Here is a 17,104-nt window from a genome sequence, read left to right as displayed (position 1 = left end):
TGTCCCATGTCTGGACTCCTGAACAACACTGTGCTGCTCCCAGATGTACCTCTTTAGTTATAGGCCTGGTTCAGCTCAGGTGAGGCCGATATTTAAACTGACAATTATCGGCCTAATTTATTGCCTGGCTCATATATTGCTTTATGTCTGATTATGATTGCTTAACAGAAGGATGAATGTGTGTCATAAAACAGGATGCCAAACCTCATCTGCATCTCCACACTCAGGTTATGAACAAAGTGTCCGGAGAAAGCCAGGCAGTCGACTGGAGTCAGTACTGCATTGATCCATCCTGATTCAGCAAGAAACAACACATTAAAGCTCATTTAATACGACATGGTTAAAGCCTGAACTCAAGACAGATAATAAAAACAATATGATTGCAAGTGTTTCATTGTCTGTTAAATGATTCAAAATCAAACTACTGATATGTTTTAAAAATCAGAATGTGTTTTTTTAAGAAGGGGTTTTACTTTCTGTTATGAGGTGCTTTGAAGTGTAAGAGCTGAATCTCACCTGATGGGACAAACAGAGTCTGGCCCTGCTTCAGGGTGCATTTGTAACACTTGTCCACCTGGTCGGCGAAGAACATCTCACTGTGACTGGACGACGACCTCCAGCGCTCATACAGAGACAGGTTGGCAGAGGTCGGCTTTATGAGGAAGAAGATCTTCTCTCCCTGCAAACATGACCAGATTTTCAGCATCACTGCTGTGATTGCATGAGAAAAGGTTAAATGAGTGCAGCACAAGCGGATTTCCCGCCTGAGGTCCAACTATGACTGACCTTCAGGACGTGGTACCACACGGAGGCGCCTCCACATTCAATGTGGAAGTCAGTGTAGCTGTCTTTTACACAGATGAGACAATATCTTGTGACTTTTGGCTTTCCGAGCAGGGCGTCATCCGGCCAGTAGTTTTCTACCCAGGACAAATGGCGCACAATTTGAGGACTCTCCACTATAGTGCTCATTCTACGGAACATGGAGAGAAAAAGGCTTTCAGATTTCCAGTAAGATTACTGCTGTCAAACTTCACAGTCACTCAGTGAGCTGGTACCTCGTGTCTGAGAACTCGAGGTTAATGACGTTTAAAACCTTCTTCCTGTTTGTGCTGTAGTAATAATCAACAAACTCTTTGAGCTTCATCTGGCTATCAGTCTGTTTGGTGACATCCACAACATCCACGGTGACATCTGGACCTGAGATAACAGGAGAGGACATAATGAAACAGCTCCTACACATAAACCAACTCTAAGGTCAACATTTCATGAGGCTTTCATTCTGAAAGTGAGCTGTCTGGAAAGGAGTGCAGAGAGACGGGATTGCATGTAGCAACGGTCAACAGGCCGGGAGTCGAACCCGTGATGGGCCACGTCAAGGACTAAGGCGTCGCACACTCTACCCATGCACCACTGTCGCACCCCACTAAGATTTTTAATTGACGGTTCAGCACTTATTAAGACAAGACATTAAGGTAACTAACATTGTTATGAATATCCTTGGATATTTTGGCCCACTTTAAATGTAAAGCATTTAGCTGGTATGATTATTCATCCACCATGATATGGCATCATTTCATCATTTAAATCTTAAAAATAAGAAGATTCTGGCTAACAGCGAAAGACTAGGATAGTAATATAGCAACACTAGATGGGGCAGTGGCGTAGGTGAGGTGAAATCAATTTTTATTAGTAGTATAACACCAGATCAGTAAAAAAAAATGTGGTTTTTACATAAACTCCAGACAGCTCATGTTTTTTCCTATTAATGAAATTTCATTTGTTGCAACAAGTTCTTAAAGGTCTGAAAAACCTCAGTGAAACAACAGGAAGTTGACATCATTGTTTCAAACGTGATGTCAACAGGTTGCTGTAGACACGTCTGGTAACAGAGTACATGACAGGCTAACTCTGGGAGGAGTAAAGCCACTCTCACACTGTTTCACATCTTGTCATGTAAAGTTAAAACCAGATTCTTACATACACTGTATTAAAAGATACACCATCATTTTTTCATCATCTGAAAGTAAATCAGACTAAACAAAAATGATACAAAATGCGTGACTCAACCCCAGAACAAAAGCTAAAGAACTGGAGCCTCAGGTACAAAGCGTACTTACGCACGAAAACCTTGCGGCGCAATGTTTTACGTACAACTCGACATGTACTAAAACGAACGTTGCGTGAAAGTGAGCGGAAATCCACACAAACCTTTTCAATAGACAATAATAAACTACAGCGAACCAAACCTCACCTAAATACACTGAAATGTGACTCCATTCAGCTTTCATTCATTGAGCATCAAACATGATGCTTTCTCATGAGTTTAAGCTTCTATGGTTTAAACCAGAGCGATGAAACTGAATCACAATTAGCCTCATATCATAACGTAACACACCTCAGAAAGTGATGGAAACAACCTCCGTCGGATGTAAACTGTAAAACTTCCTCTGTTTTTGTCACCTGTACATGGAAATGCACATCAGTCTGAGCGCTGAGGAGCATAAAATGCATGTGAATCATCTCAGGGGCCCTTTCATTCTCACTGAAAAAGAAAACTGTTGCATCAGCAGATTACTTCCAAATAAGCCCGGTGTGATGATTCACAAGGTGGACATAGTGTGTGTGGCGACAGTCTTCCTAATAGAAATATGGGAGGCATATTCACGTCACTATAATGATCAGCTATGAATGAGCTCAATGCCAAGATGGGCTGAAAGGCCACTCAGAGAGGAAGAAGCCATTACTCCAAGAAACACCATTAAAAGCTGGTGAATTACAGTTAAAAACGTTCATAAAATACCCTCATTTTCAGAAGCATGTCCTCTGGTCTAAAGAAACTCAAATTCACTCAAGACTTTTATCACATCTAGTGTTCTTATAGTACGCACATATTGTATGGAAAAGGCATTTTACTGAAGAGAGCCTTGGAACAGAACCTGAGATTTGAAACACATTTAAGGAACAATGGAAAGCATCATTCAGCGGTTGTACATGCTTTTTTCAACACTTAATTTCCTGGCCTTTTTTAAAATATGTTTTCAGTGAATTTGTTGTATTAATTGACACTTTTCTGTCTTAACAACATTGTTTACTTGTACATACTCTAGATACTCTCCAGAAAACCAGACACCTAACGTCAGAGATTAAGTTGTATAAATAAAGCTAAAATCAAATCAAAGATAAAAGTGCAAACAGAGCGTGTGAATGGCGTAGCATGAGTTTAGTAATGTAATCAGGTAGTGACATTTGAGCAGCGCTTCTGAAAGCTCAGCAGCAGTGGCACAAATGTGTTGTATTCTTGGTGCCTGTGAGTTGTTACGCTCATGCAGTAAAGGTTTATGCTTGGCAGCCTGGCTGGGTCTGTGCAGCATACACAGACAATCTGTGCAGTGTGAGAAATAGGAAGGCAATGCTGGATTAATATTTACTTAAAGCTGTGCTACAGCAATGAAATGTAAGGCAGTAACTAAGTAGTCATCTGTCCACATTGTTTGTTTGCTGGAGTGTAAAACAAAACTTTTAATAACTCAAGAGTTGGTCTCTTTAGTAAGAAATTAAAGTGAATGGTTAAACATAACATTCCTCTGCACTGCATTAAGGATAATTCATTAAGACAATAGCTGACAAACTCTTTACAACATTAAAAACCAAAATTAGGTTGAGGTTTGCTTTACTAACGTTACTCCTCAGTTTTCACATCCATTCCAAGCTAAAATGACAGCTTGGGATACGCATGATTCCACATTAGGGTGGTCCAGATGATGGTTATATTTTTTTTATATACTAGAAAAATGTATTCTTTAAACATTTAAATTTAGTACCAACTGAGCTACTTTTATCTCCCCAAGTTGGCACACAGCTTCATACAGCAGTGCTGCAGACATACAGACACTTTGCCCCTGCCCTGCCTGCAGAGGCTAGCATGGCAAGTTCATCTATAGAAGAGCCTTTAAAAACCCTCTTTAGTTAAAAAGAAAAGGCAAAAGTGTTGTTCTGACTTATTTTGTCTACGAGACAGACAGCAAGAAAAAAGCCAAAGGATCCTGTCAAGCCCTGATGCTAGCTGCGCTGCAGACTGGGAGCTACAACACTGGTGAAGCATGTTAAAGACCAATTATGTGATGTTGAGGAGGAGTTTAAAAAGGTCAGTGAAGCTCCCTTATACGTCCCCCTGCAAGTACCTCCAGCAGCAGGTTGCTCCATTGGGTTGACAGGGGTGAAGGGTTGAAACCAGTGCACTCCCCCTCCATTACTCAGTAGTAAAGGAATTAGCAACTAGCATGGCTGGTAATAAAACGAGTTAGCATTAAACAACACATTATTGGCGCTAAACGTTTTAGCGTTAACCAACATTGGACCCAGACTGAAGCTGGCAATTAAAGCAGAAACCAGTCAGAACCGTTACCAACCTCCCCTGCAGACTGTAGCTAATCATGAAGGACTGAGCAGAAACACAGAGGCTGGACAGGACTGCTGCTGAGTACATTAGCATGGATCTGGTCCTTGTTTACACTGTCAAATGCTTTGAAAACGAACTGCAGTTAAATCCAATGTGTCTACGTGCAATGATATTTATACTGTTAACTTGTCTACCATTTGATATTAAGGAGATCAAGATTTTTAAAGGATTTTTTTTCTTGGCTGCTAAACTGCCATCTACTACTTGGTTGTTCCCTCATTAATATATTGAAAAAATATTGTCACACAGGAACTGGTTATATTATTCTGATCTTTACAAGAAAGAACCCAGTGTCTTCAAAGAATAGTTCTGCAGAATAAAAAATGTTATCATGTTGGCATGGAGTTTGAAATGTTACTATGGTTACAGCCCTAGTCCACAGTCTTGGGTTTTGATGTAACAGGAGGATATTTGTGTCATGTTTGGGCTAGTATGGGCTAACCTCCTGTCATTAGGTTTAAAGTAACTAACAGATTATGTGTTATAAATACACTATTTGCTATTCCATCATGACCTTTAAGTAGGTGTATATCACTGCTGTCTGTTTCCTTTTCATTTAACTAAGTGGTTTCACATAGTCCCTCAGACCAACAGAAGCAGTGATTGTACCAGTGACTATTAGGCCAGCTTTATTTAGGTTGATGTAATTTCTGAGTTTCTTCCTACCAACATAGTTCTCCACATCACTGATGTAGAAGGTTGGGGCAGGCATGGACATGCCCAGACCATCCTTCTTCTGAACCAGGATGGGTTCGTTGAAGCCGTTCTCCTCCAGGTAGTCCATGGTCAGCTGACACCCACTTAATTTCACCACAATGTCGTCGGCACTGAGAAGAAGAGAGAGAACTTTGTTTTACTCCATCAGCTTTTCTATCATCAGATCTACAACCAATGGAAGGCAGATCCTCAAAGGTAGACAACAGTGCCCCCAAGTGGAGGTAGCTGATGGTACAACATGTGAGTGAACAGTTACACTACAAAGAATCACCTGTCTCTTTTTACATTGAGACAAGTGTGGAGTCCATTTTTATTTAGTATCCTCTGCTCTGATACCTTAAAATAAAATAAAATAAAAAGTTTGTTAGAGAAAATAAGAGAACAAACGGCGTCATGAAGACCAAGGACCACTATAGACAGGCCAGGGAGGAAGTTGTGGAGATGTTTAAAGCAGGATTAGGATCTAAAACAATATCCCAAGCTTTGAACATCTCACAGAGTTCTATTGAAGCCATCATCTGAACATGGAAAGAGGATTCAACTGGAGTCAACTGCAGACCTACCAAGACATGGACATCCACCTAAACTGACAGGAAGGGCAAGAAGAGCACTAATCAGAGAATCAGCTGAGAGGACCACGATAACTGTGGTAAGTTGCTCTGCTCAGAGACATTTCTGGCCTCCGCTATAAATGTAGGAAGAACGACACTCCTAAATCCAGGACAATCCTGGAAGACCGAGGCGGGGTTGGAGGTTCACCTTCCAGCAGGACAACCACCCTAAAATACAGCCAGAGATACAATGGATGGCTTAGATGAAAGCAGATTCAAATGTTATAATGACCAGACTAGAGAGAAATGAAAATTGATAGTGACATGTGTCCTCCATCCAATTGGCCTGAGCGTGAGTTACTTTCAGTTTGTAAATGTTCAAAGCTGGTAAAGACAAACCCTAACAGACCTGTAGCTGGACCTGCAGCCAAAGGTGGTACTATACCGACTCAGGGAGGCAGGATACAAACTGACACCAAACTCTTTAAATTTCCATTTGTAAAAGATTTATAAGCGTGCTACCTTGTGTTGTTGTGTCTGTCACATTAAATTCCAAAAAAATCCTTTTAAGTTCTTGGTTGTAAAGAAACAAAATCTGCATGACAACGTTTGAACTGCACTGTAGTTTAAGTCATAAGAATACTTTAGGTTTAACACCATTTCCAAGGGTTATCACTTCCACCAGATTGACCCCATGAATTTAAAGTGATGAGTCACGCGTTATTGATACAAATATTCCCATGCCGAACACACACCCTGTCAGGAAGAGGTGTGAAGAAAGAGATGTCAAGGCTTTTAGTGAGGAAACATGAACTGAGTGTGATTCAACTTCATGGCAGAACTTCCCGGGAGATTTCCTGAAGAGTTTCACAAAATCAAAAACAATCATTCTTTAATGGTAATAGTAACTGAATCTGATTGGCCTGCTCTCCAAACAACTCAAAGCAATGAAGAGGTGTTTACCTGGGAAACGTTCGGCTGCGCAGCTCCTTGATGAAAACCTGACTGCCGTTCTGAACAGCTCGGATGTCCGAGCTTTGCCCCGTGTCATGTTTGCTCCAGTTTTTTTTCTTTTTCACTAAAAAAGGCAGAGACACTCACTAACATGAAGAATAACAGTGATTTCAAGATAAAAAAGGCTATTCCTGTGTTTAGTCTTACAATATCCATTCATTAAATTCATGTGTTCAACACGTTTTTTTAAACCGAAGGCAATAAAACAGGTTGAGCTCCATACTGACTTTGACTCACAGTGACCTCATGAATCAATGCAATTACTCACATGTTGATTTTCCGTGGGTCTTCTCACAGTTTGGGCAGTGATAGATGTCAATATCCGGAGCATCGTCTTCATCCACCCCAACACAGCTGCAAGCAGAGCCACAGCATGTTTTAATGTCAATAATCTTTTCTTTCTCATGTGTTTTACTTTAGAAGAATTAAAGACATTTAGAAAATAACAGACATATGACAACTAATAATAATATGTACAATATGGAAACATTCGTAGTACAAGCTGTGCAAGGACAGGTTCATGACTTCTTTGCTATATCCTGGTGTTCCTGCATTGTGAACCCTCCGGAAGTGTCCCATAAACGGCAAGTGAAACAAAAAACACCGGAAATAAGTGAGCTCAGACGTTCTGTTGGTGAAAGTATTGAGTTGCACATTTTCATGCCTGAATAAATGAAGCTCCACCTCCTTCAAAGCAGGATCACCTTCTGACTGCATGTCTTCTTCTGCTCTATCCTGTTATGTTGGTTCATTTCTTATAGAGATTAAAGAACTTAAACAAAAAGAGACAGCAAGGGTCTCACCAGGGTGCCAGCAGCAGGAGATCTTGTGGTGTTATGGGGAAGCAAAACCAGAGAGATGTTTTCTGTTGCACTAAACCGAACAGCAACTTATTTACAGCTAACACAAGACATAAACAGGCTGGTCAGATGTCTGCTGTACGTACTCTACCTTATCAGCTGAGTCTATCGGGATCACTTTAAAATAACTACAAACCTGGAAAGCACAGGACCAAACCCTCTCCAACGCTGCTGCACAACTGACACAAAATCCAATGGTTTTCTCCACTAGAGCCCTGATGAGTCGCAGCTGATCCGGTGATCAGAACCATATGTAGCAACAGACTGTTAATACCTGCTAACACAGTGTTGCACCACTCCGATATGAACACTTTCTCTCTGACTTGTCTTGAACTGCTAAAGTCAGCTAAAACAGGAAATGTACATCAGACCTGCTGGTAACTTCCACCACTCTGAGGGTTTCCTTCACTTCCAACATGCTCACGGTGAGAAGACATCTTTCTACTGCAGGTAAGGAAAGTCTTACTGATAATAAGTTCTGTTGAATGGCTGAGAGACATTACCGCCAGCTGTTTAGATTCTCTGTTTGCTTTCTGAAGGAACAAAGGCTGAAGAAGAAGCTTTTTATGTCCATAACCACTTTTTCCTATAATTCTATTGTTGTTCATTAATAACAATAATTTTAATGGAGCATTCTACAAAACCAAGTTCCAATAAAAACTTAAATTAAAACTGAAAACAATGATTAAAAATCCTGTTCAGTTGAATCCACTACAAAGACAAGATATTTGATGTTCAAACTGATAAACCTTATTGTGTTTATGTAAATATTAACTCATTTTGAATTTTATGCTTGCAGCAAATTCCAGAAAAGCTGGGACAGGGGCAAAAAAAGACTGGGAAAGTTGAGAAATGCTCAAAAAACACCTGTTTGGAGCATTCCACAGGTGGACAGGTTCACTGGAAACAGGTGAGTGTCACGATTGGGAGCATCCCTGAAAGGCTCAGTGGTTCACAAGCAAGGACGGGGCGAGGTTCACCACTTTGTGACCAACTGTGTGAGCAAATAGCCCAACAGTTCTCAACGTGCAATTGCAAGGAATTTACTGATTTCAACTAAATCGCTGCTAGTCTTTTAATACAAAAACACTAGCATTCGGCTCTCATTCATAAATTGTCCGGGATAGGTAGTAAAAAACCTTTGAATAGTTACGTAAAATCAAACTCAGTCAGTAGTTTTTAGTGCAGACATCTAGTCACAAATAAGAGTTTTTTGGTCAAAGAAGTGAAAGATTTGCTGCCATGTATTTAGCGGTTTATTAGAAGTCCATATGTAGACCTGTTTTAGCAGAGATTGTCAAAAATGAAAAAACAAGCAAAATGAATTGTACTCAGACACATCATCCTTACATTACATATGTCACCATATTATCTCTATTTCTAACTTTCAATGAATTAAAAATACACTATTTCTAAATCCATTTATACTGAATCAAATGAAGCTGTTTTGGTAATTGCTTCCTGGCATGTTTACATGATTTACAAAGGTTTTTGTGGAGCTTATGAATGTTTAAATGTAAGCCTGAGCTCTGAGAATTTTAGACCAGGCAGATTAGTTTGTTCTAAATCAGGGCCATTTTTACACGAGCTCTATGTGTTGTTTAAATGTTGAAATTGTTCCGTGGAAAGATTCAGTTATTAAAAAACATTTGAATAACCTGATGAGCATTTTATGACTGAAAATATTTCTGAACAGACTTCTGGTTCGGTTTTGTGACCACGGACTTGGAGCAATACACAGCACGTTGTAAAATCTGTTTAAAGCCTGTTGCTACTAACGGTGGAAGCACTACGAATTTATTTCAACACTTGAAACAGAAGCACTCAGTGGAGTGAGAGAAATGCTGCTCTCTACGAAAAGCTCAGGACAGCAACAGACCAGAAATCCCTGCCAAGAGACAACCCACCTTAGGGGAATCATTTTCATACAGTGTTCCCTACGAAAAGACTGGGGCCCGATGGAAAGCGATCACGGATGCTGTCGCGTTGTTTATTGCCAAAGAAGCTGTGCCTATTTATACAGTGGAAAAGTCTGGCTTCATTCACCTGCTGAAAACTTTAGACGCAAGGTATGTACTACCTAGCCGGAAATATTTAGCTGAAGTTGCCTTGCCCCACCTGTACAACTGCACACGTGAAAGGATTGCAACAGAGCTGGCGGCTGTAAGTTTTTACTCTGCCATAACAGACTTGTGGTCCAGTCGGACAATGGAGCCATATATGAGTTTGACTGCGCATTTTGTCGACGATGACTGGGCTCTACGAAGTGTCTGCCTGCAAACAGCTTACTTTCCCGATGATCACAAAAGTCAGGTCATTGCCGAGGGGTTAAAAGGACTCCTGGAACCTTTCCGAAGACCGACTCATCTGTATGACAACAGACAGCGGCACCAACATTATTAAAGCTCTGAAAGACATCGGGTGGCCAAACCTCCAGTGCTTTGGACATAAACTACTTAATGTCATACGTAAGAATCGAATCTATATATATTTAGTAAATCTTATTTTGTATTTTATATACATGTCATACATAGCGTCTTTTTTGTCATTTGACATGCATTCATGGCCATTTTCCCACAGAAAATACACAGTACACTTAATGCATAAGCAATTCATGTATTTTAATCAAATAATACATATTTATACAAAATGTATGTACATACATTCATGATTTATCATGATGGTATGTACATGTACCATGTGAGTATGTGTGTGTCTGTGCCTACATCTGTAAAATAATATCAGAGAAAAAAGTAAAAATTGACCAGTAAGTTAATTGTAGCTTATTATAACAGTAAACCTGATGCATTTGTGTTTTCATTATTATACAGAGAATGGCGTGAAGGACCCACAGACTGAATGTGCCATAGGGGTTTGTAAAAAGGCTACTGCTGCCTTTTCTTACAGTTGTAAAAAACGAAGAGAACTGAGTGAAGTACAGGCTGAGCTTGGTCTACCCCTGCATCAACTAATAACAGAGTCCCCAACTAGATGGGGTTTGCGTCAAAAATCGTCAAAATATCCTAAATCGATTAATCGGATTTGGTATAAAAAAATCTGAGATTTTATTTTTAAGCCATATCGCCCAGCCCTAGGTCATCGTAACGTTGAAATCAGGTGTGAGCAGGAGCAGGAGCAGAGGCAGGGCCAGGGGCAGGGCCAGGGTCAGAGCCAGGTGCAGGGGCAGGGCCAGGAACAGGGGAGTTTGTGTTTAACTGTTAGTGATACCTCTGAACCATGACCCTTTAACCAGTTTTACAGGCATGCTGAGTCCTCTTAACACAGATAAAACGAGAAAGTAGAATTGCTTCTAAATGTAGCCATTGTGATTTTACCTTTTTAAGTCCGCTGATGTTTCCAGGTGACTTTGCTGTACATTTACTCTTTCCCCACATCACCCCAGCTTTAACTAGAAATAAGAGTCTCTGATAGAGGTGCATTTTTTACCTAAACCTAGGAGAAAGTACATCAAAGTGAATAGATAGGTTATACTGGAAGCAGATCACTAGGAGAACCATCTAAAATCTACACAAACTCTATGCAACCAGAGGGTTCAGATCCAGAATGGCTTTATGTGAGGAGATGGTGCTAACCATTGAACCACTGCCCAGCTTGATCCAAAAAACTGCTACATCAGCATAGTGTGCAGAACAACACCCGAGCCAGAGAGAAGGCAGTACCCTGCAGGTAAACTTGAGTGGACAGAGAGGACAGCTGAGAACCTGCGTCATTGCACGGCCTATAAATATCTGTAACCCACTGCTAATTCTATCATTTCTTCAGCTATGTGTGGTTTGTTGTTAGGCCGCTGTGAAAAGGAATTGACACACAAATAGCTTCTTGTCTCATCTGCAGACTCTAGACTAAGAGTAGCTGAATGGAACATGTTCAAATTTCACTGATTTTTATGAACAATTAGAAAAGAAAATCCGAGTACTACGTCTTGTGCATTGCATCACTCACTTTTGAACAACACAGTCCACAGCCCTCCATTCAGCTGCCAGTGATGACAACCATGTGCTGTCATCTGTAAAAACAAATTCCTCCCGTTTGGAGTCGCTGCTCTCAAACCCAGAGAACTGGGAGTTTCCCGTTGTGTTCCTCCTAGGAACTCCACATTCCCCACTGCCTGCACAGCTCATTACATCTTTAACTGGGGGCTTGGAGGAATTCCTCTACACAGAAACCTTTGGAAAACATGACATTTGTGGAACAATATATGTTTACAGAACACGGAACCACATTTTAGTAGCAACTGACATTTAAAATAAAAAAATAAAGAGGAAAAGAGTCCGGAACTGGTTGGGTTTTACTGTTTCAGAAGCAGGCTAAGAAATGTTCAAAGAAAGTGACATACTATAGGTCCAAATGTTGCAATCAAGATTTTTCTGTCTCTAATACTGATCTGAATCATTTAAGTTGAATGCTGATGCCAAGTTTCCATCTGACACCTGTTTTTTCCTGCAGACTGGCACACTACATAACATCACTCCAAAAACATTATAAAATACATGCCATGTGTATGATTAACACCCCAGCAGCACTACAAGATGGACCTGAATGATGGCCAGCCTTAACCTGCTGATCTTTTTCTGATGAGTGGAGGAAGACTCCAAACGAGCTGTTATGAGTATCAGACATGTCTGCAGATCATTCAGCCTCTGAGAGTATGAGGTTCCACAGATAACAGGAAGTTAAAGAAATGCACAAATGTGAAGATAGATACCAATTCACAAATTACAGGCCTGTTTCTTTCTTGTCAGATCAAAAACAAATTGAAAAACTGTTCATTTCCAGTCTAGACAAATGTATTAATGAACATAATATAAAGGTTCTCTGTCAGGCTCAAACGTTTTTAGCCACTGTGGCTAATTCAATAGCCACATACAAAGTTGATTAGCCACCACCTGATTACAGCCCCGTCGCTGATGTAAATTTGTATTCTCACAGAAAAGAAATCGTATTCACAAACTCTTATAGCATATTGTATTCATAAAGAATAAACCACAAATGTAAACTTGAACTTTGTGTTTGTAATTTCTTAAAGTTGTAACATTTTATTTTGTATTCTTATAGAGAAAATATACAATACCTCTTGTGGATTTTATTTTATAGTTATACACAACTATTGACTAATATGCACACATTTCTGTATTTACATACACATTGTTTTTGACAGCGTTCTTACCCCACAGTCCTGCTTCTCACTGACCAGCAGTGTTCTCGTATCTGACTGAGTAAAACCCAAACTCTATATTTTCTAAAAAACAAAACTAGAAACCTAAAAAGTGGTGAAATGAATAAACATGATTTACTTTAATGCACAGTTCTACTGACAACAAATACATAAAATCAACATAATGAAGAAGTTGCATTCACATTCTAGAAAACATAGGACCAAACCTAGAACAATAGTTATATTAGTTACTATTTGAAGTTATACGCCCCCTTTCCACTGGCTCTATTTAGGCGGCGCGGCTTCGCTCCACCCGGGTTCTCTCTACTCGGCACGGAACCTGTTGTGTTTCCGCTGACTCACTGACAGCTGGAGTTATGGCTTGAAGCTCCGCCTCCAGTTAGTGTTGTGTGCTGTGCTGCTATTAACGTTACTATGTGGCATTGTCACATTAAAGTAAACTGTGTGAAACAATAAAAAAAATAAACAGAAAATAAAAACAAATGAAATACAAATAATTTGTATTATTGTCTTTGCAAGAATGTCTTTTATAAAAAATGTTTCATGTATAAAATGATCTGGGATAATTATCTGGAACTCAGCCCAGCTTGGGGCTCAGGGGTTCTGATGTGAGGTGGGTGTGGCAGGAGAAGCAGAGAGGAGAAACGCTGCTGTCTGGACCGGTAATGCTCCATAAATGTCTGACCCAAACACGCTGATGAAGAACAATGGCAAGCTCTGTAATATTTTTCTCCAAGCTTTTAATAAAGCTAAACATGAACGTCCCCTGTCGTTCTTGCTGAGGACATTCCCCTACTGAAGCGACTAGCAGTAAACATCAGGGCTGCTTGTCACCATGGGAAACGGTTCACATGGAGCATACAGACCATGCAGACTTCCAGTGGGGAGTTGAAAGTGAAGTTGCAGTCTGCTGAATTTTAGGACATTACTAAACCCCAGCGGGAAATTATATTGTCTCATTGTCCAGCGGTGGGTTGTTTAACATGGAACTTTATAGACTGACTGAACTGTGAGCTTACAGAGATGCAGGCTTGGCTGACTGGGGAACAAAGTTGATTGCTGTGTGCACTAACTACTGATGGCTGCATTGGGAATCACACTTGTGAACATTGGGCACCCTGCACACACATTGGATAACTGTGCAAAATCAGCTGATCACAATGTGTCCTACTGTGAAACCTTTCATCGCTCCATAGCCAAGCTGTTAAAGTTTTATCTCCAAAAAGGTGGAGCTGAAGAGGTTGTCAGAAGAGAAGGGGATTGTGTTTGCTAAACTGGGCAAGTTTTATATTATCAGATGGTCTGCATGGAGGCCTGTACACTGTTAAAAATATTAAGATTATTATCCACCATTAAAATGAAACTGGTCACCAGTGATGATGGTGATCTACAGCATATCTGCACAGAACGTTTCCAGTGTTTTCTGGCCAACATGCTTGACATCTGCAATATTTTGAAGATCACATCTATTAGGTTTTAGAATTGACTATAGAGGAATGTAAGGATGAATTAATGATGGTCATTGGACACTTCACACTTCTGCTCCATGGTGAAGGACAACACAGGAGTCACGCCATTACACAAACTCCCCCAAGTCATGTGATGATATTTTATTATGTGATCCTTGAACCTGGCATCAGGATATTTAAGACCACAATGATAGCAACACATAAGTCTGCACCATTTTTCAGAAATACAAAGCTACGTTGAACCCTGACAAAGACACCCCTAGGACAGAACGGTGCACCAACAGGAAAATGCACAAGCCTCACCTATTTATGACTTTGTTCAAAAAAGTAAAACAACCAGATCAGATGCTTATTCCAAAATCAAGAGAGGAGATTCTCACATCCCAACATAATAAAAACATAGTTCAGATCTCTGCTGACCCTAAACCAACACCTTTTTGAAGAAACAGTTTCTCTTTCCAATAAAGAGTAGAAAATATTATCAAAAATATTTCCAGTGCCTTAATAAAGGCAAAACCAAAACGTAGAAGGCAATTTAGCCACCATTTAGAAAAATATATACAAGATAACACTTAAAACAAGTGTTTATACGCTTAATGGAAGTACATACCCTACATTCAATCATGTAATTATTTTAATCTTAATTTTTATTTATCTTTACTGATCATCTCTGTGCTTCCTTTTGCCTGTCACTGTGCTGCTAATAAACAAAGATTTTCGTGTTAAGCGATAAATAAAAGACAATTCTATTTTTTTTTCAGTGTAAACAAGGTTTTTGTCCATAAAAATGAAGCAGCCATGCTCACTTTGTGTTTCCGGTCATTCTTGGAGATCAACTATAGTCAGCAGGCTAGGTTGCAACAGGGTCTGACTAGTTTTTGCTCTAATCGGCAACAGGAGCCTGGATCAGCTGTTTGTTAACATTTACTAATTTTATTATTAGCCACATTATGATCAAAGATGGCACTATGGATGGCAGCCTCAGTACTTCGCTCTCTTGTACATTGCATGTTTTTGTGTGCTTATTTGCACTCTGCCACCATTATGTGGTCACTTTCACTAGAGAGGCACTTAAACATCAAACAATCCTCTCTAAGCATTTTTGGCTCAATTTTTCATTGACTCAAAACTTCACTGAGGTCTTGGTTGACAGTCCAGCGGCTCTCTTTTGGATTTAGCCGAGACGCAGACGAGGTAAACAGGCAGGCATGCTTCATGAGGTTTCAGCGACAGGGACTCCACACACCCTCACCTCAATCCACCTGGCTAATGTCCGCTCCCTGGCTAACAAAATGGACAAGCTGCTGCTTCTCAACTCTAAAAACTAAGACTTCTGCAGAGCTTCCGCAGGTCTGCTGCCCTGTTTCACTGAAACCTGGCTTGGTGAAAGTGCACTTCTGATGCCAGGCTTCCAAGCAAATAGAGAGGAGGTGGGATCTGCTTTTACATTAACGCAGGTTGGTATACTTATGTCACAATATTACAGCAGACATGCAGTCCTCACCTGGAGTCATTTTTCATCAATTGTAAACCTTTTTCTTCACAGAGGAAGCACCTAAATGCTCTCATCATTGTTCTTGAAGATCGTAATCCTCTCAAATGAACATCCAAAATACAGACAGTATATTAACTGTTCCACCAGGGATGAAAACACACTGGACTACAGTTACACAGCTTTAAAAGATGCATATCACGATGTCACCAGGGCCACTTTGGAACTTTCTGATCACTGTCTGCTCCATCTCATTTTAGCAGAAACTAAAACCTTCTGAGCCTGTGCTTCAGACTGTTAGGAAGCGGACAAAGCAGTCACAGCAGATGTTATAGTCCTCCCGACTTGAGTGTTTTTAAAGCTTCGGCCACTAACCTGAATGAGCTTGTTGAAACCGTCACACCTCTCACCAACTTGTCCACATCTCACAGTGTCACAAAAGCTCTCCATGCACCAACCACCCATCTCTTCTCAGACTGCCTACCTAGACTTAAGATCTCGCAGGAACATGTAACTAGGCTCTTTCAACGTCAGAAGACCGAAAAAGCTACAGGACCTGACAATGTCTCCCCTTCATGCCTGAGAGCCTGCACTGATCAAATGGCCTCCATCTTCACCCAGATCTTCAAAAGGTCTTTTGAACTGTTTGAGGTTCCCTCCTGCTTTAAGAATTCCACCATATCAGAGTCCCCAAGAAAGGCACCATCACAGGAATAAATGACTATGGGCCTGTCGCCCTGATGTCTGTGGATGAAATACTTCGAGTGACTGGTGTTGAAGCATCTGGCAGCAATCACAGGCCCACCGGTGGACCCCCTGCCGTTTGCTTACTGGGCACAGTGCCACTCTCCACCTGTCAGTGGATCACCAGCTTCCTGACTCACGGCAGCAGCAGGTGAGGTTGAGGAACCATCAGAAACGGCACCACCCAGGGGTGTGTTCGCTCTCTCCTCCTCCCTCTTTTCTCTGTACACAAATAACTGCACCTCAGTGAACCCATCAGTGTAACTCCTGAGGTTTGCAGATGACGACACTGTCATTGGTCTGATCTAGGACAGTGATGAGTTTGCATACAGACAGAAGGTGGATCGGCTGGTACACTGGTGTGGTCATAACCACCTGGAGCTTAACTTGCTCAAGACCTTGAAAATGATGGTGGACTTCCAGGGAACACCCCTCACACTGGAGCCCTTCACCATTCTCAACAACACTGTCTGCTGTGGATCACATCTGGTTACTAGGAACCACACTTTCTCAGGACCTAAGATGGTCTTCAATTCAATTCAAAAATACTTTATTAATCCCAAAGGGAAATTAAATGTTGTTATAGCTCATATTATGT

General features: G+C 40.7%; 1 protein-coding gene across 2 annotated transcripts in view; it reads right to left on the bottom strand.

Moving 5' to 3' along the window:
• phf2 (PHD finger protein 2) overlaps positions 1-17,104 on the bottom strand; it is a 69,108-nt gene that overhangs the window by 27,830 nt on the left and 24,174 nt on the right. For both annotated transcript variants that reach the window (XM_047347461.1, XM_047347462.1), the window contains exons 2-8: positions 7,013-7,098; positions 6,694-6,808; positions 5,129-5,289; positions 1,059-1,200; positions 787-973; positions 517-679; positions 205-292 (exon numbers count right to left, since the gene is read on the bottom strand). In XM_047347461.1, the coding sequence (XP_047203417.1) occupies positions 205-292; positions 517-679; positions 787-973; positions 1,059-1,200; positions 5,129-5,289; positions 6,694-6,808; positions 7,013-7,098 (942 nt within the window). The remainder of the gene's footprint in view (positions 1-204; positions 293-516; positions 680-786; positions 974-1,058; positions 1,201-5,128; positions 5,290-6,693; positions 6,809-7,012; positions 7,099-17,104) is intronic.

The sequence above is a fragment of the Girardinichthys multiradiatus genome, chromosome 20, assembly GCF_021462225.1.
Source record: "Girardinichthys multiradiatus isolate DD_20200921_A chromosome 20, DD_fGirMul_XY1, whole genome shotgun sequence".
In the NCBI taxonomy this organism is placed as follows: domain Eukaryota; kingdom Metazoa; phylum Chordata; class Actinopteri; order Cyprinodontiformes; family Goodeidae; genus Girardinichthys; species Girardinichthys multiradiatus.
Note: the sequence above shows the minus strand (reverse complement) of the source record. Positions and strands in the feature narration are given on the sequence as shown.